Source organism: Ptychodera flava, chromosome 8, assembly GCF_041260155.1.
Source record: "Ptychodera flava strain L36383 chromosome 8, AS_Pfla_20210202, whole genome shotgun sequence".
NCBI lineage: Eukaryota > Metazoa > Hemichordata > Enteropneusta > Ptychoderidae > Ptychodera > Ptychodera flava.
Window position 1 is genome coordinate 11,807,693 of NC_091935.1, and position 23,789 is coordinate 11,831,481.

At 36.2% G+C, this 23,789-nt stretch overlaps 2 protein-coding genes across 3 annotated transcripts in view; one reads left to right on the forward strand and one right to left on the reverse strand.

The window, feature by feature from the left end:
* Nucleotides 1-1,965, reverse strand: part of LOC139138488 (zinc finger protein 26-like) — a 28,245-nt gene extending 26,280 nt beyond the window's left edge. For both annotated transcript variants that reach the window (XM_070706881.1, XM_070706880.1), the window contains exon 1: nt 1,869-1,965. The gene's annotated coding sequence lies outside the window, so the exon portion shown is untranslated. The remainder of the gene's footprint in view (nt 1-1,868) is intronic.
* Nucleotides 1,130-22,377, forward strand: LOC139138489 (phospholipid phosphatase 1-like). Its single transcript, XM_070706882.1, has 6 exons — nt 1,130-1,284; nt 15,509-15,663; nt 19,218-19,540; nt 20,027-20,084; nt 20,731-20,907; nt 21,934-22,377. Exons 1-6 carry the CDS (start codon nt 1,224-1,226, stop codon nt 22,075-22,077), a joined length of 918 nt encoding a protein of 305 aa, XP_070562983.1. The 5' UTR covers nt 1,130-1,223; the 3' UTR covers nt 22,078-22,377.
* Nucleotides 22,378-23,789: the final 1,412 nt, after the last annotated feature.

Genomic DNA, 23,789 nt, shown 5'->3' on the forward strand with positions numbered 1-23,789 from the left:
TAAAGCTCCAGGTATTGACGGAATGTCGTTAGAAATTTTCAAAAGCAGTCCGCCGTTTTTTAAAGAACCTCTTTTTTTTCCAAACAAAATAATTGACAAGGGATTGTTTCCAAATAGCTGGGTTGTTTATTTAGTACAGTAATACCACTTCATGAAAAATGATCAAGAGATAATGTTAATAATTACAGAGGAATAACTCTTGTGCTGACTATTGTTAAGTTACTACTTGAATGGGTTGAACATTTATTATCATCTTGTCGAGGAACAAACTGGTTTCTGAAAAAAATATTCGACTACAGGTTATGATTCATTTTGAATGTTATTGTTAATCGATACATGTTGCTTAATGGTAGGCAATATTGTTCATTAATTGATGTTGTGAAAGCTTTTGACAGAATCAATCTCTCCTGTTACATGTATACATTGTCAAAAGTCGGCCTGCGTGGTAAATTTTACACAGCATTGCGCTCTATGTATTCTGGTGTCAAAGCTTGTATTCAAACACCCGTAGAAATTTCAGACATTTTCAGACGGGAACTTTCAGTGCAACTGGGCAGTATCCTAACACCTTTGCTTTTCACTTTATGTGTCAATGATTTTGGAAATGCCTTACACCATGATTTTGCTGGTCAACACATTCCGAATATCAAACTTTTTAAATCTATTATTGGCAGATGTTCTGTCTCTTTGTAATACCACTGCAATTACAACGTCTGTTTAACAATTTATCTCTGTACACATGCAAATGGAAATTTAAAATGAATCGTAAATCAAAGATAGTTGTCTTTAGACAGGAAGCGGGGGGGGGGGCGAGTTAAATTCCATGGTTCTTAGATTGGAAGTTGTGCCTGTATACAACTACCTTGGTCTACTGTTATCCAGTTCTGATTTACGGTATAGGGCACGGAGTAATTTAGCATCCAAGTCTACAGAGGCTTTGTTTGGAGTAAAGAAAGCACGGATTGGTAATATTGATGTAAATCTAGCATTGATCGACCAAGACAGTTCCGTCCATCAGTGAACATTACTATCCCAGTAAAATAGAACTAGAAAAGTTATTTGAGCCCGCTTTAAAAAGTGCATCAGCCTTGCTTTATGGTAATCGAATACAGATGCTCAACAGGTTACTTTCGTTTTCACTTGATGAAGTTGCTCTTGTAGAGGTGCATCATGGGAAAACAAAGATAACGGCTTCCGGAATTACACTGGTACTCACACCCAAAATGGCGTCGGGGGCAGGCAAATGCTGTTATATTCTGTTGGATCTCCTTTTGCTGTGTATCGGTAAGTTAGAGATGTTTTTTAAATTTTAGCGCTGATTTAGTGCAGTTCCCCAGGTTAACGCAAAACATTTTTTTGAGCTCTTGAATGTCGGCAAATGACCGTGAACGATGTGTTTACATTCTGACAGGCGCTGGGCGCAGGCCGGACCGCCGCGCCGAGCCGGCCAACGAACTGCGTATTGAAACACGCACAATGGACATGCTGTCACGTACATTTAACGGTCATACTTGCAAACACCACCGATGCGCCGTGACTTTCCTTGCCAAACACCGAATTAAGAGAACAGGCAGGCATATTAAAGGGAACAAGCCTTCAGGGTGCCTCGTTTCAAGTTCGATCTCTCTACTACACTTCAAACAATCCGTTTCAGCACAGTCGCTCGAGAGTTATTCAGCTCTGGGACTAGTCGCCCCATAGACGAGTATACAGAAGCGAGAAATACCTCAAGTCTGGAAACAGAATGGCTATTTCGTATAGGGATTTTGCCACCATGTCAACTTCGATGTTCGATTTTACCGTGAAAAGTAGCAAGTTCATCTATCATGTAACCGTCGACCGTTCCCTATCATTCTCAAAATTCATACCTGGTACTTGATTTGCTTCACAAACGCTCGTTTCGTGTGATTTTCGGCCGAATTCGACGGACACGTCGCTAAAACATAAGCGTGAGCAACATTCCGGGCACCTCACAGTGGACGTTGGGCACCTCCACTTTACTGACGTTAGCGCCGCGTACCCATGAGGGGTGACTGGAAGGTTGTTCATGCCTTATGTTTTGGCGATGTGTCTTCTGAACTCGGCCGAAAATCACACGAAAATTCATACCTGATACTTCATCTGCTTACAAAATGCTCATTTCCTGTGATTTTCGGCCGAGTTCAAGAGACACCTGGCCAAAACATAAGCGTGAGCAACATTCCAGTCATCCCTCATGGGTAGGCTGCGCCAACGTCAGTAAAGTGGAGGTACCCACGAGGTGACCGGAATGTTGCTCACCCCCAGGTTTTGGCGAGTTGTCCGTCGAATTCGGCCGAAAATCACACGAAACGAGCGTTTTTGAATCAGATAAAGTATCAGGTATGAATTTTTAGAATGGTAGGGAACGATCGACGGTTGCATGATAGTTGAACTTGCTAATTTTCACAGTGAAATCGGACACGGAATGTGACATGGCGTGGTTTTTATAGCCGTTCTGTTTCCAGACTTGAGGTATTTCTCGCTTCTGTATACTCGTCTATGGGGCGACTAGTCCCAGAGCTGAATAACTCTCGAGCGACTGTGGTTTCAGCCACAGTCGCTTGTGTGAACCGATAATGTACTACGGCCGCTGTGCGGTACCTACTTTTCTAATGCATACGACACATCGGCCGTCGTGTATCGGTTCACCTTCAACCGTGGTTTCAGCGTCATCGGTGAATAGCGAAATGTTTCGCTTGATGAATGTTGCCGTACACAAGAATCCCCTATGGTGTCGATCGATTATTTCGTCTACGTAAACAGGGGCGTATAAGGACCGGTAAACCACAGTGACCAATTCAAAACACAAACAGTATTTCTCGTGGTCGTTTAGTCATTCTTACTCATCGGTACAACAGACAGAGTGCGCGAAACCAAGCCACAAAATCTTAAGGTACTGTGTGAGCTCGGGAAGTTCTTTTTAACTCCTTTTTGTCCCCTTTAGACAATGCTTTTTTTTTACCTCCTCCATGATGTCTCAGATCTCGACCGACCACTTTCAACTCAGACAAAGCGCTGGGGTATTAAAGCCTTTTGTTGTACCACTGCTAAGGGAAACTTTTGACTGACTTACAACGTTAAATACTTTTTTGTTCTGAGGTCACACACCCTCGCAACCTTCATTGAGATACCATTTCGCTGACCACTCTTAATTTACAGTAAACAAATAGACGATATCGTTTACCATAGTCCAGTCAATCTACGAGATTTTGGCACCTAACCCACCACAAATTGCAACAGAATTTTTTTCTTCAGAATGCATTTCAGAGAGGTACCCAGAACAACATACTAAAAGTTTACTCGGATCGACCTTGGGGAAATATGTCTAATTTGCATAAATATGACTGCCAACCATCCGACAAAATAACATAATTGGCCATATAACATGTTAAACAAAGCTATTTCAGTGATTTCAAAGTCTGACACTAGTTATTTGGCTCAGGGAATCATTTTGGAGGTATAATGTTCATATTGGCACTTCATTTATTTGCATAATTCCAATATGGCGGCCAAGATTCCTACAAAAGACATTTTCGGTCATATACCACGTATTAAACAAGCTATTTTAGTGATTTTAAAGTTAAAAGTATATTTCTTAGGCATGGACAAATAATTTTCGAGATGCAATGATTTGCATAGGTAATTTGTTAATTTGCATAAATCCAATATGGTGGCCAACATACCTACAAAAGACATTTCTGTCATATACTACGTATTAACCCTTTTGGCGCCAAAGTCTATTTTTGTCAACTTTATAAAACGTACCACAGTCAATTTTTCTGCTTTTTGCCAAATTGTTGATAAAAAACTGTAGCTGCTGGAAAATGAGATCCATTTGGTCCAAAATTATGGAAAAGTACAGAAAAGTTTACAGAAATTGGTAAAATATTGTATTAAAATTTTGGTGTAAAGATTACAGCAGTCAAAGGGTGTAAGCCATTTCGGTGATTTCAAAGTTAAAATTATATTTCTTTGGCATGGACAAACAATTTTCGAGATGCAATGATTTGCATAGGTACTTCGTTAATTTGCATAAATCCAATAGGGTTGCCAACATACCTACAAAAGACATTTTCTGTCATATACTACGTATTAACCCTTTGGGCGCCAAAGTCTATTTTTTTCAAATTTATAGAGTGTACCACAGTCAAGTTTTCTGCTTTTTGCCAAAATTTTGATAAAAAAATATAGCTGCTGAAAAATGAGATCTATTTCGTCCAAAATTATAAAATAAAGGTACAGAAATGTTCACAGAAATTGGTATAATATTACATTAAACTTTTGGTGTAAAAAAATTACAGCAGTCAAAGGGTTTACAACCTATTTCTGTGATTTCAAAGTTAAAAGTATATTTCTTTTGCATGGACAAATGATTTTTGAGGTGCAATGATTTGCATTGGCACTTTGTTAATTTGCATAAACTCAAAGGGCGGCCAATATACCCACAAAAGACATTTTCTGTCATATATCATGTATTGAACAATCTATTTCAGCCATTTTGAAGTTTAAATATATTTCTTGAGCATGAAGAAACATCTTTTGCGGTTCAATGTTTTTAAAAGACTCTTTGATAATTTTCAGATTTAAATATGGCTGCCAAATTAATGTACAAATAGCTTCTAATATAAACAAGGTTCTGGTTGACTTTTTAGCGATAGGAATATTATGAAAAAACTGTTTAGAGGCCATTGCACTCAACACAGCGTATTTTCCTCAAAATAATTTTTTTGCAAATATTCGTCCAATTTTGATTAATTTGTTAACATAAGATTCAAAATTGGTTAGGTTCACCTTTTAGCTGGGCAAGCAGTCGTAAGTTGCATGATATAGAAGGGTTAATTTATGCTAATGTATGCAAATCACCCAATTTCTTGCTTCCCTTTTATCCCAATTTCAAGAATATAACTCTAGTCTGGCTGGGTCAAATTTTCTGAAATTTTCACGTTATGTTTTCTAAATGCTATATGACAAAAGAACTATTTTGTTTTGCAATAAAATTCTTACATTTTGAATTAGAGGCATTTTTGTTTTGCTAATCACGATTTTAAGCACTTTTTTAGTGTCAGTCTTTCAGCCCATGCCATTTTAGAATGAGGATAGATAATGAAAAATAATATTGTCGTATTTTTTCTACATACATTCTTATTTCACAAAATAGTTTCTTTGGGTTTCCTTGTCATCTTAGATGAGAAATATTGCTTTGAAAAAACTGTGTTTGCAACGTTCAGCTCCACCTTCAGTCCTTGAACATTTATTTTTAAAAATGTGGAAAATATACTATAAATTTACTTACAAAAAACGATCCATTTAAGAATGCAAGTTTATTTTAATAGGTGTCTGGGATATCTGAATTTGATAAAATACTCCATAAATATATTGTATTTTGAAAAGAATGATAAAGCAAATTTGGTAGACTTACATATGTGACTTTTGAATGGATTAAAATACGTATATATTGATGTGCGTTTACTGGTGAGATTTAAAGAAAGTCATGCAATTTTAATTATTTTGTGATTTTTCAAAATATTACAACCGTTAATGATTGTAAGTCGTCTAATAATAATCTCTTTCTGAATATTACATTGGATTCATCTGTGTACGACATTAGTTGTGATTTTATAGGTGTTTTATACTCTACAGTGTTAAAACATGACATTGTAATCTTTAATGTTTACTGTTATAATTTAGACTTAGCCCCCTCCTTATGGACGATTGCATCTTTGGTACATCCCCTAAATGATAGGCAAGAAGTCATCACATATAACAGCAAAAATACAATAAACACAACAAAGATAATAAAACGCAGAAAAATAAGACAATATAACCAAAAATGAAAACTTAGCGCTGTTGCAAACAATGTCAGACTCTTAAAAATTTGATCAAAACACAAACTCACAAAAATTGAAAATTGCAGCTTAGCAAAGGCAACAGTTTCGCGATACATAAATGTACATCTTGAAAAATGACACTTGGAAAAATGACTCAAGATGTACTTTTTTGTATTGTGTAATAGTTGGATTCTGTGTTTGGATTAATTGTCCTCTGCTAAAGCATGCAGTTTTCAGATGTTTTTTAGTTTGTGTGTCCAAAAAGTTTCATGAATCTGACATTGTTTGCAATAGTGCTAAGTTTTAATTTGTGTGTATTATGGCATTTTTTATTTTGGTCGTATCATTTTTTTCTGTTTTTTAGCTTTGTTGTGTTTATTGTATTTTTGCTGTTATGTGTGACGACTTCTTGCCTATCATCTAGGGGGTCTTATGAAGATGCACCCATCCATAAGAAGGGGGTTCAGTCTAAATTAAAAACTAAAGATTTTGAACACGTCTTTTTTAAAAGTAAACATTACAGATTACATGTTTTGACACTGTACAGTGTTAAACACCCATACAAATCACAAAAATGCCCTACACAGATGAATCCAACATTATATTCAGAAAGAGAATATATTATTCAGAAGACTAACAATCATTAATAGTCGTCATATATAGAAAAATCAAAATTTTAAATATAAATGTCCAAGGACTTAACAGTTTCTTCTTGATAGTTTCCTAGTGCTAAAAACTATACCAAACTCTTATTTATATTTGAAGCTATTAAGCAATGGGGCATTAATATCGCAGCCGTATTTAATTTGTGCAAATTATCAAAGGGCCTTTGTGTAAAAATTTAACCACTAAAAGTGTATCTTCATACCCAATAAAATATTAAAACTTTAGAATCACTGAAATAGCTTGTTTAATGCGTAGTATATGACCGACAATGTCCTTTGTAGGAATGTTGGCCACCATATTGGATTTTTGCAAATTAACAAATTACCTATGCAAATCATTTTATCTCAAAAATCGTTTGTCCATGCCCAATAAATGTACTTTTAACTTTAAAATCACTAAAATAGCTTGTTTAATACGTGATATATGACCGAAAATGTCTTTTGTAGGAATGTTGGCCGCCATATTGGAATTATGCAAATTAATGAAGTACCCATATGAAAGATTATACCTCCAAAATGATTCCCTGGGCCAAATTAAGAGTGTCAATCTTTGAAATCGCTTGTTTAACACGTGATATATGGCAATTATGTTATTTTGTCGGATCGTGGCCGCCATATTTGATTTATGCAAATTAGTCATATTTCCCCAAGGTAGATTCGAGTAAACTTTTAATATGTTGTTCTGGGTACCTCTTTGAAATGCATTCTGAAGAAAAAAAATTCTGTTGCAATTTGTGGTGGTCTAACCCTATTTTGACTGGACTACCAGGGGACCTTGCTGTTGTTATTGAAGACCCTAGTAAAACCATGTGTATAGCGACGGACATTTTTACTTTTTAAAGACAATTGGTAGAACTGTGATACAAAATGTGTAAAGGGGAAAAAGTGTCTTAGATATGATAATTGATATGATGATCAGGTGATATCCAGGTTGGAATTTCGTGATTAAAGATATTAATCATGATGCAGATTAGGTTTGATAATTAAAATGGTTGCGAAAAATGTGTGAAATATTGCTGTCGCGTATTAATTAAAACACGGTCCATTACATGGGGAACGTGATTAAGCGGTGCCTCCACCTCTGAACAAAGGACAGCTATACTCTGCAACCGCTGTACTTGGTTTTCAACTCCAGCAAGTACCAGTGCACATTCAATACCTGAAACTTGAACTTCAGTAGTATGTATAGTTGAACGTGCCTAATGCGAGGATAACTTCAGTTATCACATGAAAAGAATTTTGATTTGGGTATATGCAGATTTAGGCAAGTGCTGGTAACCTAGGAGATTGAAATCCTATCAAATCTGATCAAAGTGTTGTATCAGCAGTACTTGTACATGATATACTCCCGCGTGCACTTAATGTGCGACCATCCAGAATAGAAAATTAAACTTTACTTTTGTAGCAAAAGTTTTGCAATGATATTGAAAGATGCTCCCTTTGTCATGTGTTTCCGATATACTGCTAGTGTGATGGAATTTATACTGAGTCATGCCATATTATATCTTTACCCAGAGGCAGTTGATATTATAATCGCCATCTAATGGTATATGATTGTGTGATAAACTTTTTAGAAGCCATGAGTCTTGTAGCGGTCGGTAAAACTAAAATGAAACGTTTTCCATAGTAATTTCTCATATGTATAAATGCCTGGTTGAATATAAAGGATGTTTTGAATGCCATTGTTGAAGTAGAAAATCATAAGTTGTGGAAGTGATTCATCATGTGTAAGTAATGGAAGTGATTTGCATATCTCATCGGCAAGGAGCTGTGAAATGTACGCTTTTTCTCACGCCTACTCTCTGATAAAATAAGTAATATTCTACAAAGTCAACATATGACTGACAAATTTTACATTTCATTCAATATATGATATCATACCCAAGTGGCATGACGCTCCTCATGTTGAGATAATTGAATCCACTGCCTTGGCCCTCCTGCAAAGAATCTCGCAGTCAGGTTTATATCATGGCGGTTACATGTATATATAGTGTGTCATTATCAAGCCACACGATTGCCATATTTCAAGACTCCGGCTGGAAACAATGTAAACATGAACCCCTCCGGTGATGAAACTGTGTCAACTAGATGTGCATTTTTTCACACAGTTGTAGCTTTACATTGAGCAGATTCTCTGCATATGGCAATTTGTGTTTTTTTTTACTCTGCAGTTGTCACAGATAAAACAGAGGTTGATTTTAGAAATGTAAATGTGTTCAGATAAAAGAGGCATAATTTGCAAATTTTCTGTGTCTTTCCTGGAGCGTTGCCCAATTTTTATTTGCCTATTTGATAAATTTTTTATTGTACATGGAAAGTAAAAGTGACTAACATATGGTTTTAATGTCAAATGTATTTAAAGCCCCATTTTAATGGTGATATCTTTTTACATTTTACTTACCACCCAAGCAAATTGCATCCAATCTTTGGAGTGAAATTTTGGATTCTTGTCAATCCAAATTGTCAGTGAAAATGCCATTATTTCTGTCCTTGGTGATGGATTTGGTCAATTAAATTCAGGCACTTACATATAATATTTGCAATAGCCGTATTTGAGTTGCAACTGGAAAATTATTCAGGTGTTATCTATAAAGCTGTGCGTTCATCGCCAATGTACGAAAAACTTTCAGTGTTCACACTTAGGTAAGCATTTTATAATATAAGTTGCTTTTGACTTCAAACCATCTTATTGAAAAAAATACAAAGAGATAGAGCTAACAGGGATTACAGGCATGTACAAATCCTAATCTGAGATTATCATGACTCATTTATAGTAATCAATAACAATGAAATGAAAGGGATCGTTGATAGGACTACCGTATACCGTATACCATTTTACTGGTATTTTGTATAATTTAAGTCAATGGGATCAATGCTGAGAATTTTATTAAGTAGAGTACAGTATTAGTACAGAATTGCTTTCAGTGGGAGTTTTCATTTCATGATGGTAGAAACTTGCCATTTAAACTTTATTACTGTAATTTTTGAAAGTTCGATGCGAGTATGTTTCTGCGATCATGGTAATTTCTGAAAGTTTAATCGGCCAATTTGTAGTGATTGCATTGTTAAATGAAACTAAATGAGCATACATTCTCGGTTTAAAGATCAAAAATCGCCCCTTTAAAGGATAGTAGATGTGCTTTCCTTTGGTTTATCACATTTCAAAACTATTCATGGAGTGTTTGTGTTGGAAAGAATGGACACCATGGCTGGCATAATATACACCCACTGCTGCTGTGAACCTTCCCTCCAGCAAAGACTAACAGACACAGAATGATAAGATGAATTCTGTAGGTATACACAGCGTATCGATCAGATTCTTTGGCCTTTCCTCAGTATCACAAAGCTGAAACCTCACCTACATATTAATGATAGCCATAGGATAAAGCAAAGCTAGCATTCCAAAGTCAGTTTAATACAGTGTCCCAACCCTTTTATAGAATCTGCACAATTTCCGTGACTTTGGAGACTTTGAAAATACTCCAGTCCATGGAAATTGCTCAGACAGTCATATTTCTGTAGGTGTTTATAGACCTCACAGTGTGGAATTAGACTCCTAGCTATATGTGGATATTCCAAATTTATTGTCTTTTATGAGTCATGAATACCTTCCATATTTTTTCCTGAAAATAGATTTCTCCAAAGTGCAGGGTAACATTATCGAGATACTGCCTTTGCTGCGTAGCTGTTGTACTATCTGGACATTCTCACCGTACATGTAACTTTAGCTTGTCGAGATGTTTTTAATACAATGTAATAAAATAACTGTCTTGTGTAAGGTTATTTATTACCGAGTAATTTTTAACAACAGTAGCAGGACAAGGGTGATGATATGCCAATGGTCTCAGATCTGATACCAGCATTATTGTTGTAGCTAAGCTCTGGTGTTGTAGAAGAGTGAAAAATACTGTTGCTGCTGTAGTGTATGCATTAAATACAGGTGAACACAGGACCACTGGATTTTAAAACCATCCTATTCACTGTCTTGTGGTCCACCAGGCTAGGAGTGGTATGACCACTATCTACATGTACCATTATAGTGTGTCCTGTAGAACATCAGACTTAGTGATCCAACCACTTGGTTGACCACCATAATCACTGTCTTGCAGACTACCAGCTCTAGTAGATACATGTATGACATCTCTGGATTTGCTGTATGTCCTGTAGACCACCGGGCCTGCTGGTAGAACTACATGTAACTGGATTTATCACTATATTCACTGCCATGTGGACCAACAGGCCTATCACTTTGGATACATGTCTGTCCTGTAGACTACCATGCCTAGTGGCACGACTACTGGACTTACAACACTGTCCTATAGATCACCAAGCTTAGTGATTGTACCACCGGATCCCCCATCATACCTTATTATTCTAGCTGTTGGCCCACCAAACGCAAAATAGATCCATTTCTGTGTATAGTTATGAATTCACCTGGGCCATAAAGCCATAACTGACAAAAAAGATGATTATTGCTTTATAGCTCATGTAGTCTGAGTCTCCTTTCAAACTCCTTTCAAATAAACTATGAATTGCTGAAGATACAATGTACAATATCTACATACATGTATGGCTGAACATGTAGTGCTTTTGCAGAGTGCAAAGTTTTAACTTGGAGTGAAATTTACAACTAACCAAAATTTCTAACGTTTGTTTGACTTTTCATTGAAACTTACATTTAGATAAGTTTTTTCACACAAGAAAAGCAAAATGCAATTGCTATGTGTGTCAGAAATGTCAGTAAATTTGATATTAGTCATTATTGCTATTGGAAATAATGTATTTCTACTTACAGATATTTCATGTGATTTTTAATGGTACCAATCTATATTACATGTGACCCTTGACCTCAAGCTGACCTTGGATGATATCATTTAACAATTTTCTTGCCAGTGTGATTGATTATGACTAAATTGTTCAGGCTTTTGTGAGTACAAAAAATGTGAATGAATTTTGACCGAAGTGGCTGAATGTAAGCCATGAAAAAAAGAAAGGGATTTATTATTGCTTTAAGCCATTTGTATACCAGCTTTGAATAAGGTACATTCGAATTGCAGTATGAAATTTAATCATGGGGTATATCCTAGATTTAATCTTAACCAATCCAAAAAAAAAAAATTTGGATGCATAAAAGAGTAGATGTTCAAAGTACTGGTACACAGTAATTATAATAATTGTTCTGATAAATATTTTGAAACATTCTCTTTTGTAACACAATATTACTAGGAATTTCTGTCTCTACACGATGCCATTAATAATAATATTTTCCACAATGCATGCCATACACAAACGTTAACTGTCCTAAATTTAATTTGCAGAAATGCAGTGTTGAAATTCATCCTACAGGGGTGCTTAACGTATCTTAATAAACGTCTCATCTTCTTTGTTTGACCTGATTAGTGTTTTGACCCGAAAAGTGTTTTCAATTACTCCTATTGAAATTCAAATATTGCATCCCTTTGAAATGTAACATAACATGTTGACCATCAAAATATTTACCTTAATTTAATTCTTCATGCCTATAATGTGTGTTGACTTTTTTATTTGGAGCAGTCTGTTAACATGGTATTTTTTAAGTGCTCATTGACTGCAACTATGCACGTAATTGTACCATTGGGTTGGAATTTTAACCCTATTTCATGCGTCTCCCTGTAGTCATTCAGTTTTCTTAACATATATAGCATCTATATTTGTATTGGTTGATATGAAGTAGACGACAAAACTTTAATTAATATAAAAAAAATTTCATATTTATTGTCAATTTTATCAGTTATCCTGTACCTGTACGGTATATAGACAGTAGCAATTTAATTTACAATGTTGTGGGGAAATTTCTCGATTTACAATTGATCAACTTTTTGGTCCAATTAGTACACTTTTTCTTGAAAGTAGATTGCACAATAATTGATCAGTGAATTGTTAGCCTGCCATTGCGTAGTGTACATGTATGCAGATTTTACAACTGTTTATTGTCCATCATAATATATAGATCATGGTCTCTCTCCATCATGATTGGTGACTGTGCATACTACTCTTAAGGTAGAATGGACCATGAGGATTCTCATACTCTCAATTTTTTAAATACTTACCCCTTGTTGGAGCTCATTTTAAAGCTCTTGGAATGAAATATAATTTTACCATCATAGTTTTTTGAAAATCGCAAATTTTATTTTTCCCAATAGAGTTAGTACAGGGATGGCAGACATTTTGAATTTCAAATATCAGTGTAAGTTAGATTAAATTTGTTTCTCTGGCACCGACATGTGCACAGTGAGCCCTTATTTTTTTTCCTGATTTGGAAAAGATAAGAAAATGGTCGAACGTTTCATATAGGAAAGTTGAAGCAAAATTTAAGTTTTCAAAGTTTAAGTCTTTCACTTTCGAGGCACATACCACCTTAAACTACTCTACATGTACATATCTGCAATTACTGTAGGTGCATGATTCGATTAGAGTTCTGTTTGCAAGTCTTTCCACACTGGAGATGTTAACAAGAACAGATCAGTGTCTCCCATTTAGGCTCTGAGAGACTTAAATGGTTCACCATCTTTACCTTTAAGCCAGAGTGCTCGGTGTTAACTCACAATGAGATAAACCACGACACTTGCATTCTCTAACCCTTTCACATTCAATACTCCGTGACGGATAATGAGTGCTTTATATTGCACAGAAGAGCGAGTGCACTGTATCGCACCACTCTCTGCATCAGCCATATTTATCGCTAATTGGTGGCTGTCTTTTGTGGTTGAGTGGGCTTTTTTTTTACTGTAACTACTGGGTTGGTCATTCATTTTGGGAAAAAAAAAGGTGCGGCGAACCACCATTGGAATGTGGAAGAGTTGTGACTGAACTACAAAATGATTGCAGGTCTTGCCTCGGCTAATGCACTGAAGAATAAATGCGCAAATTTCGGTTCCGTCAGAAATGGAAGGGCATGTGTTGGCATGAGTCATGCTCTATCAATCTGTTATTTGTGTACCTTGGTGAGAGTTTCCCCATTGACATACACTCACAGGAAGACTTCAGAACAAAGTATTCTGTTCATTTGTTCATGTACCTAAAACACACACATTAACTTGATTATTTAACTAATTACCGGTATACTTTTCCATCTCTCTAGTCAAAGCATAGAGAGGGGAAATATTCCACTTTACCAAAGGATGGCCCATGTTACTATAGGAAAAAGTAAATACTCATCACTCAGACACTGAAGGCCAACATCGTATGTACAGAAGGCCAACAAATTATTTCTATCTGCAAAGCTAACTGGAGGCAGACAGTCTGGTCTTATTAGAATCGATTAGACTTTTCTCATAACAAGATGTCTTGCTATGTGTATGTTATTGGTCCAGCAGAGACTATCAGGGAATCAAGGATTTCTCATTAGATGTTGGGGTGAGGTTTGATTAAAATGAGTAATGAGCAATATTTACCTTTTACAGATGCCATCATATACCTGAAAGAGGTAGAGAGGGGGCAGGGAGAGAGAGATAGAATTCATTATTTTGACAGATTCTCACTTTTGCTTATTTTTGGATTTTCTACTCTGTGTACTCTGCAATTTCACTACTTCATATTAATGACTCAACTCCACCACAACAATGATCAAATGCTGTTTCCCTAAATAGTGTTTTCAGGCTTTCAGTGTTGTGTTTGCAACAAGTGTAAAAATGCCAGCCCCCTGATGATGTAGAGCATCCAGCAGTATTTCTCAAAGAATGCACTACTGGCAAGTCTCTCCCAATTTAACTTGTCAAGTTGTCCTGTTTCTGATAGTCACCAGCTTTTCTCATAACCTTGAACTAGAGTTCAAATGCAGGCAGTATCATGTTTATATGTTTCTTTGTGATAGCATACCATAATAAAAGATATACACTCTTTCCATCTATACACACACTAAAATTCCCAATGAACTGAAAACAAAGATTTTGAAGAAAGATATATGTTTGAGCAAAAATTGAGCATATAATTAAGTCGGATGTGTCTGTGTCATGAGCTGAATATTTAGTAAATATGGGGATCATTATTATTGTCCATATGGTTCAGGTCAAAGTCATATGTGCCATGGTCATTGCAGACAATGGCTCAACTTATCTACAATGAAACTTACGATAACAATCCTGAAGATTGCCAAGTTGTTGTGATAGTGAGTTCTTGAATGCCAGTGTCGGCTGCCTGAATTGAAAGTCAGGGTCTTTTTTTATCAAGAAAATGTCCCATAAAATCAGTGTTGACCCTGAAGTGATAGAAAAGGAACATGGTCAAGTTACAGTGGGACAGGCCATTGAATGCATGCTCTTTGCAGCATTGTCAACTTAATTTTAATATGCAGCTGCATGTAGGCTTCAGGGCTTTCCAGATGCAATATTATAGATGCAGTATAATTATGAACTTGACACTGTCTCTAAATATACTTTTGAAACCTCAGTGTCCCCTTGGTTAACACATATGTTCAAACTTGTTGCCAAGGGATTGAAGATGCAGGTGCGGTTTACACTGAATTTATGTTTGTTAAGAAACTCAGAGGGATTTGAAATGTTTGAACCATATCTGGCCATCAATGCCAATCCCAAAATTAATTGAAAAGTCAGTCATTAAAAATCAAGACATCTTTCATGAGGGGACTTAGTGCCACAGTTGATATGTGATTGTTGTATAAAAATGCTGGTAGTAGACTTAATTTCACATATTACCTTTAACCTTATAAAGGTATATGGGCTAGTTGGTCAGTATGTCATGCTGTATATTATGTTAAGATGACAGTGACAGTTTTAATATGCCGGCATCTTCCGAACTTTGTTCGGATCATATTGATGCAGTTTTCATGGTTAAAACCACATAATACCGTGCAGGCATGGTAAGAAAACCGCTTCGAAACGACAGCCATGCAAAAAGGTAAACATGATATGATAACATAAACACATCCAAGTGACACATTTCAAATTCTTTCACTTTCTAACCATTTCACATCATTATGTGATTACTCCCTCACAGTTGCCGCACCAATAGCCGTTGTCAGACTTCTGTCAGTACCGATATACGAGCGTGGATTCTTCTGCAGCGATGAAAGTCTGAAGTATCCATACAAGGACAGCACTGTGACGTCTCTCATGCTCTACAGTTTCTCTCTGGGACTGCCTGTCTTATTTGTAAGTATAATCGTTTTGAAATTCCATTTTCAGCAAAGTTTCTGTTAGTGTTACTGACATCTAGAACTTTTCCTAGGATTGGTCCAGTTGTGTGCAATTTGATGTAAATTCTTACAGGACTGATAAAAGCAATTGTATAATGATGCAAAACCTTCCAGATACGGGTGAACTACATGTAGCTGTGACACTTAATAAAGTTGGGCGTCCTCTAGGTTGGACAATATGTGTTTAATCGACTAATCTCATGCGTAGGAAACAAAGTACAAAATTTGTATGTCAGTATAAATTTGAAGATTTAAAAGGTAATAAGTCCCATTAACTTAAGAATTAGCAAAATGTTAATTTTTGCAAATATTTGTACAATTTTTGTCTGTAAAGATATATTTTATATGCTCCGGAGGTGAAAGTTCACACACAACCTGGAACCATGTATTGTTACATTCAATATATTAGCTCCTAGATCCAGGCCCTAGAAGCCCCAGTTTCACAACCAGCAAGGTGCAAGGTATATCAATTGTGAAATTATAATCATGTGCTGTGAACACTCCATCAACTGTATGTATTAAACCTGATGCACAGATACAGTACCGTCATGTTTACATTTTTCATAATCTAAGCGTATACTTCACTGTCATCTGGTTATCATTGACTGAGCCAAATAAAGTCTTCAAGTCGGTTCTGACAGCTTCCAGTTGCCTGCAGCAATCCAGGGTGTTTACAGTGGCCACATCATGTACATTGAAATGTTGTACATATTATAATTCGCAGGTTAAAATGACTTCAGTGTGTGAGCATGAACCCGGGGCATGGACAAGTTGTATCACTTGTCCTCACTTTTGCAGAGTGTATAATCTTACAAATAAATCAAAAGTTACAAAAAATATTGAACACTCTTCAGATTTGCTCCTTTTTTATACATTTATACATTTTATTGAAAAGTGTAGTATGTAAACAAAGTCTGTGCTGGTTTACCATTGTGTACCTGGTAGAAATGTATTGCAAAATGTGGCTTTTTCAATATCTTGTCCAGGACAATCAAAGTACATGCTCTGCTGGTGATGTCCCTGATGGGAAACCAATGTTTGTCCTCTCTGGTCTAAAAACACTGTTCTCAATCAAACACAGAGACATAAACACAAGCCCTTATCTTTGATTCTGTAAACTTCCCCAGCAGTTTTACCATCATTAAAATTATTATCCCCCAGGCAAAGTTACTCTGACAAATTTCACTGTAAAATAACACAACAGGACTTTGTAATTTAAGTCAAAGAAGAAGGGCATTGGTGTACACAATGGTGTGCATCTTGTCGTACCTTTTAGGTTTCTCCAGATTTGTGAAACTTTAACAAACACCCTTTAAGCTATTAAGATTACAAGTGTTGGATTTCAAATGCAAGCTGAGTAACAGTATCACTGGAATTAGACCTCCTGTGGTCTTCTTTCTTCTGCAAAAGAAACTATTTACATGTACCGGTATTTACTATGTACATGTAGGCAGACACCCTGAACTCCAAAAGCATGCTGTAAATACTATGTGTTGGTACACCTCAGAAGTGAACAAACCAGTCTCATGTAGGAGCAGATATTCAACTGTTATAGAATACACGTACATGTACCTATATCTAAAGGCAAATATTATACATAAATATGTATCCCCGTCCAAAAATATGATTGTTGCTCAGGTTTATATTACATATTCACCAACACCATGACAACAACAACAACAACAAAAATAATCACGAAAACATGAATTAATTAGATTATCTTGAGACAAACCTCTGTGGTGAAAAATTCTAACAATTGAAGGAATGATAGATTAAACTTATGAATATACTTTCATTGTTATTGGTCTGTAAAACTATATCTTTTTGTACCCTACAGTGTGCTAAAATGCAGTGTGGTGTACTGTACATTGTTATTTTGACAAATGAATGCCAGTCAAGAATAAGTTGGGTTGTCAGTAACTAACATTTGTAAAGGCCCATTTTAAACATCATGGATTTGTGGGTGTTCAACATGCAATCATATACATACAAATAGGAAATATATGGAAAATACGAAAGATTATACTTGAAAATATTACAGCTGGGGGAGCTAATTGTAAGTTTGGTTGCATGATGATTCCATATTGCTTATATACCGTTTACAGCTATGATGTACCTGCCGTAATTTGAAGACATTTATAGTGCTGGTCAGACTTCTCTCATGTGATTTATGGTGATTGTTATAATTCGGATGAAAGATATTGTAAAGGTGTTGCAATTTACACATACATGCATGTACCACACAGTTATTTTGCAATTGTTTTAGAGCACTACATGTATCTCCACGCTGTATGTAAGCATTCAGTCCGCAGCAGCAAGACTCACTTTCCACATACCTGCACAGCGTCTGATCTCTTTCGCGAAATCAAAATCCCGACATTGATAGTCCTATAAATATGTCATCAATTATGATATGAGGAAACGAAAACAGTCAGAGCATTGTCGTGCAATTTTTGAAAGACGATCCCTCAGGGATTCAGAATCTACATATGTGTATTCTCAGTGGGAACCATACTTGCATCATGCGTTTGATGCGTCCCTTGGAGTGAGGAAAGAGTCATTCTATTTGATATTGTCTTTAACGTCGCCGCGTTGATTTTGTGCAAATCACCAATCTCAGGTTTCTGTCAACAGTATAGTATATGAGTGGGAGTCGCATGTTTCACATTTACATTGCATGATTAAACACAAATTGAGCTTGTAAATGGCATGACATTAACGTTTGATATTGACAATTTTTGTGTTCAAGTCTACACTGTAGTCCAGTGTACTAAGTGTCAAAGGTCAAGTGGAGTCAGTTTCAACTCAGGATATGTGATATGTTACAGTCAGCATTCAAAAATCAAGCAATTCATTGTTGAAGCTGCACACGCCACATCGTAGCAATTCTTTAAAGATCTTTACACTCAGACATTCTGCAACATGGTTCTCATCCCAGCTTTAAAAGGTCAAAGGATAATTTGTAGGTTAAGCCAAGGATTTAGAGATCAGAATGCTTGACGTACAGGAGTGTGTTCCAGTAGAAATAAAGTGATACCTGATGTTTTAAATAATATGCACCGTGTACCGTAGACTGAAAGATTAGAGTGGCTCTGTTAGAACACAGTATCGTACTGACAATTTTCAAACTGAAAGTGTTTGTATCAAACACTGAGAAACTACACATGGTATGTACACCACCCCTTCATACATGAAGCAATCAGCAAATTGAAACCCTTTCTGTCTATAGAATATTTCACATAACACTGACTTGTATTTCATTCAAACACTGAATATTGTCTTTGTTCAGCCATGGTTGGTTTTCTCAAGCGTCAGCCATTAATAGGTACATTAAGATCAGTGTTCTTATATTATAGTCTTGAAACTTTATCTAGTAAATTTATACAGCTATGTGCACATCCATTTTGTAGATTATTAATGTTATATATTATATCATAGTTAGTGTACGTAATACAACAGTCTACCCAACATGTATGTCTAATACAACTGCTTTCTCAACCCTTATTTCAGATGATTGTTGTGGAAGCTACCATCTGCGTACACAGGAAGACTCGTCAGCTGGAATACCTGGCCCAGAAAAGCTTCAACCGGTGTTGCTGTGATGTTCCCATTAATCCGTATTTATTCCGCACCTACAAGATCATCGGAATGTTCCTGTTTGGGGCAGCGGTCACGTTGGACATCACCGACATGACAAAGAATGTGATCGGACGATTGCGACCGCACTTCTTCGACGTCTGCCAGCCAGATTTTTCAAAAATTAATTGCTCGGTTGGCTATATCACAGATTTTACCTGTTTAGGGAGTGATGTGGACAGTATAAATGAAGCAAGGCAAGTCATGTTTGCGTTTTTGAAAATTAGTTTCATATGCAGTATAGCACCACATACAGTGGCACACATACCACACCACACCATAGTACAATCATGTACTCGTATCATACAACATGGCATTATCCACACTTCACCACCCCACACTACAGGTGCCTAGACTGCTTCCTGTCACAGTTGGCAGACAGATTAGTGCTGCAGTTTCTTTGCTCATTTTGTCTTATTCAGGCCCACATCTCTACCTGACTACTGCAATATTGCTGTTGATTAAATGTTAATTTTCAGACAAAATGGCAAACACCTTGACCCTGAGAGATCATTTTATAGTCAGTGTGTCTGATAACACAGGGAAGTAAAAACTCCAAATATAGCTTTCGCAGGGTCCTCATACATGTAAAGATGTCAAAAAAATACCTTGTTTATTTACAAAATGAATGAATGATTCGGAATGAATTCTCATAAGAAAAAGTGTGTTATCTTCTCTTTCAGGAGGTCGTTTGTTTCTGGTCACTCCTCATTCTCAGCGTACTGTATGATATATTTGGTGGTGAGTATTGTCACTTTAATGTAAGCTGACCCAGTGACTATTGACATTTATTTTGTAATATTACTAGAAATGTATAGAATCCATGAATATTTTTTTCTGTCATCATCTTTGCTAAATGTTCACCATTTTCATTCGTAAAATTGTAGTACATTATGCAGAAAAATGAAATTTTTGATGTTTCAAAATATTAAAATGTTATTTCAACCTGGGTAACAATAAATGTATGTACATGTATATTGTTCAGTAAGTCACTACAATGTTTTTTCATATTCTAGAGCAATTTTTCTGCAAATTCAAAAATACTAAAGGCAATATGTGTGTGCATCATTACACCGTAATCTGTATAGACTAATGGAAATGTTTAGAAATACTAGTTGATGAGGTGGATTTGTGACAGCAAGTTAAAAAAATGTTTCCAGTTCATTCTAAAAAAATTGCTGCACACATGCAATTGAAGGATATATGTTTACTTGAGCTGGAAGTTGCATCAGTATCACACAGAATATCTGGTCAATTTGTTCTTTGGTCCTTTCTTGAGAGACAAAGTGGAGCAATTGTATTTTATTAAGAAAACAGTTGCAACAAAATGTCTTGGTTTATTAATAAACACAAATTTGACAAACTTTCTCTGTCTGTCTGTTTTCAGTTGTATCTTCAAGGCAGAATGCAGTGGAAGGGCATTCGACTTCTGAAGCCGTTCCTTCAGTTCATAGCGCTACTTCTGACCATCTTCTGCTGTCTGACCAGAATTTCAGATCATAAACACCACTGGAGTGATGTCCTGGCCGGATTCATCTTAGGAGCCGCGGTGGCGCTTGTCATGGTAACTGTTCATTTCTAACTTTCCTCAAGGTTTTAGGAAACCACTTCTTACCGATTGAAAGTAGGGTGTTTTGCATTGAAACAATTCTGTGCCAAGAGAGTTGTACCTAGACACCCTACTGACTCATTTTTGCTCATTCAGAGAGGGCTTCCAGGGTTTAGTGAACCTATGGAACCCTTTTTTCCACATACAAGAGACCAGTTTCAAGTAATTGGTACTGTTTCAAGTCAACCAATTTAACCTCTTTTTCCTCCAAATAAGCTGTTTTGAGTCGCTCCATTTCACCTATTTTGGTGTATTTCAAGTGGGCTGTCAAAGGTCCAGCTCACTCGTGAAAATTTTCCAATTTGTTTTACCTCCTGGTGTGAATTTGTTTGTCACCTCACAATGCACCCATTTCCCCTCCATTTCAAGTAGGCTGTTTCCAATCAATCCCCTTTTGTACCTCAAGATTTGACCTACCTCTCAGCTGCAGTGGCCCTGTAGTTAATCACATGCATGAAAGAAAATCAAGGAATTAACACAAACTTTTCAACAAAAATATCCCTAACTTGCTGTTGGACAGCACATGTTGTGATGAAGTGTGCAGATCAAACAATGTTATTGATATACATCTGAGTTGTATTACACTATTAAAAATATTTCACATATTGACAAAACCAACATTTGCAAGACCTACTGTACAGATGAGAATGCATAGACACATTAACCCTTTAAGTGCTGTAGATTTTCCCACCAAAATTTAGTACAACATTCTGGAATTTGTTAATAATTTTGAACCAAATTAGCATTGCTTTTTATTGGTTATAGATTTTTATCAAAATTTAGGGGAAAATCTAAAAAAAATTGATTGGGACATTTTTTATGAAGGCAACTCAATGAGTTAAGCCGCATAATTCCTATCCAAAATATTCACAATATTGTGAATATTAGAGCCTCTGCAGTTTCATTGTCAAAAGTTGTGATAGATTTTGATTTCCACATATTTCGTTTTAGCTAATGTGTCTGCTTCTTCAACCCTTGCAGGCATATGGTGTATCTGACTTGTTCAAGAAGGAAGATGTTCATGAAAAGATTGAACACATTAACAGTGAGATTGTCTTCATGGAGATGAACCCAAGGAGTCGTGGCAAACACAAGCCTACCACCATAAACAGTAGTTTCATATAGAACAGAGAATTTATCCTTTTGGCTCAAGAGGGCGCTTCTGACAACTTGAGTTGGATGGCCGCTTTTGCAGTGAATTTGATTTAGCAGAAGTGGAGGTGGTAGTTGACAAGTGTATGCCTGTACAAGTAAGCTGCAGAGCACTGCCAGTACAGATTGTGTGTGGAGCAGAGAAAAGAATTTACAAAATAGATTTTAAAATATCTGCAGGAAGGTCACATCTATGCAAGTCGAGTGTTCCGTAAAAGTTCACTTTTTACAACGTGTTGGCTACCATACCTATGTCTCAAATTTTAAGCATTATTGGCAAACAACTAGAGCTTTGCTCAGCTTCTGATGTTGATGCAACATCCATTGTGTCTGAATTAAGTTTTGTAATAGCTACTGTCTGCTATTTCAAAAGTTCAGAAAATATCTATGTATATACGCATTGATATTGCATGCTAAAATATTAACCCCTTGACTACCAAGGCCAATGTATTCCTATATACCAGCCCCTTATGTAAATATTGATAAAATCTGGGGTGTAGTCATTGCATGAACACTGCTTAGAGTAAAAATTTAGTAAGTACCAATAAACCATATATTTTCTGAATCAGCATGAAATTTTCCACTTTTTCATACATAAATTTTGTATTTCCAGGTCACGTGACTGATCACATGACACGTCATGTGACCAGAGTTGGCAAAGAATATGAATATTTGAAGCATCAGGACGTGTTTTGAATCCATAAAATGATGCAAATTTGAATACAGTTGCAATTTTCATGGCATTGCCTTTACATATATGTAATAATAACTACCCTTTACTTTATTTATAGATGTACCTATTTAAGATTTTTCTCACAAAAGGCAGAGTAAATGAACCATAAACATCAGCATCTGACATGATTCTGTATTTGAAAATCAACACATTTTATATTTGTAAACACCTGCTTTAAGTGTTCCTTGCAGAAACATGCATCTAAAATGGTTATGATTTATCAAAAAATATTTCACAATATTTAAAAAGACAATTTAGGGAACAACATATCACATGACCAAACACATGACCAGTCATGTGACCAGTCATATTGATAATATGGCTGCTATAAAATTTCACTGGCTCATAGTAAAACACTGTATTTCCTCTAGTTTCATTCACGAATATTGCTGTTAATACAACATATTTACATATAAATCATTTGTTTTCAATAAATAACATTTCATTTCATTAACATTAACATTTCATTTCAAAAACCCCATAAACATCTTCGCGATCGTCCGTACTTCTGAAAACTGTAAACAATCAGCGCGACGCTTCAGTGATCAGCCTGACCTTTCAGGGTCGAGGTCATGGTCACGACATTTGCTTCCGATTTTGGCCATATTCGGACGTACGGAGGCGCAATCACATTCAGGCCAGATCGGAATACATCAATCTTAGTTGCGCTGCGTGCAGGCGCCGAAATTACGGGATTTTTAGCGACAAAAACGAAGCAAATACGCCTATTTAACTGTGCCGGATATTTCTGGCACTCAAGGTATATGGTAATTCAATATGGCGCCGGAAATATCCGGCGCCATAGGTAGTCAAGGGGTTAAGCAATCATGCAGAGATTTTGTTAAATATCAAGTTATTAAGAAAATATCATACTGATTAAACCGCCAAGCTGTGTGTAGAGATAAGGTAGTATTTAAAAATCAACCCGTCATTGCTCATTTGCTAATTTATA

Bases quoted from the DNA above. Each gene is read 5' to 3' on its own strand.
- LOC139138489 (XM_070706882.1), top strand. From the start codon at position 1,224: ATGGCGTCGGGGGCAGGCAAATGCTGTTATATTCTGTTGGATCTCCTT. The intron at 1,285-15,508 runs GTAAGTTAGAGA...ACTCCCTCACAG, and splicing joins TCTCCTTTTGCTGTGTATCG to TTGCCGCACCAATAGCCGTT. The intron at 20,908-21,933 runs GTAACTGTTCAT...CAACCCTTGCAG, and splicing joins CCGCGGTGGCGCTTGTCATG to GCATATGGTGTATCTGACTT.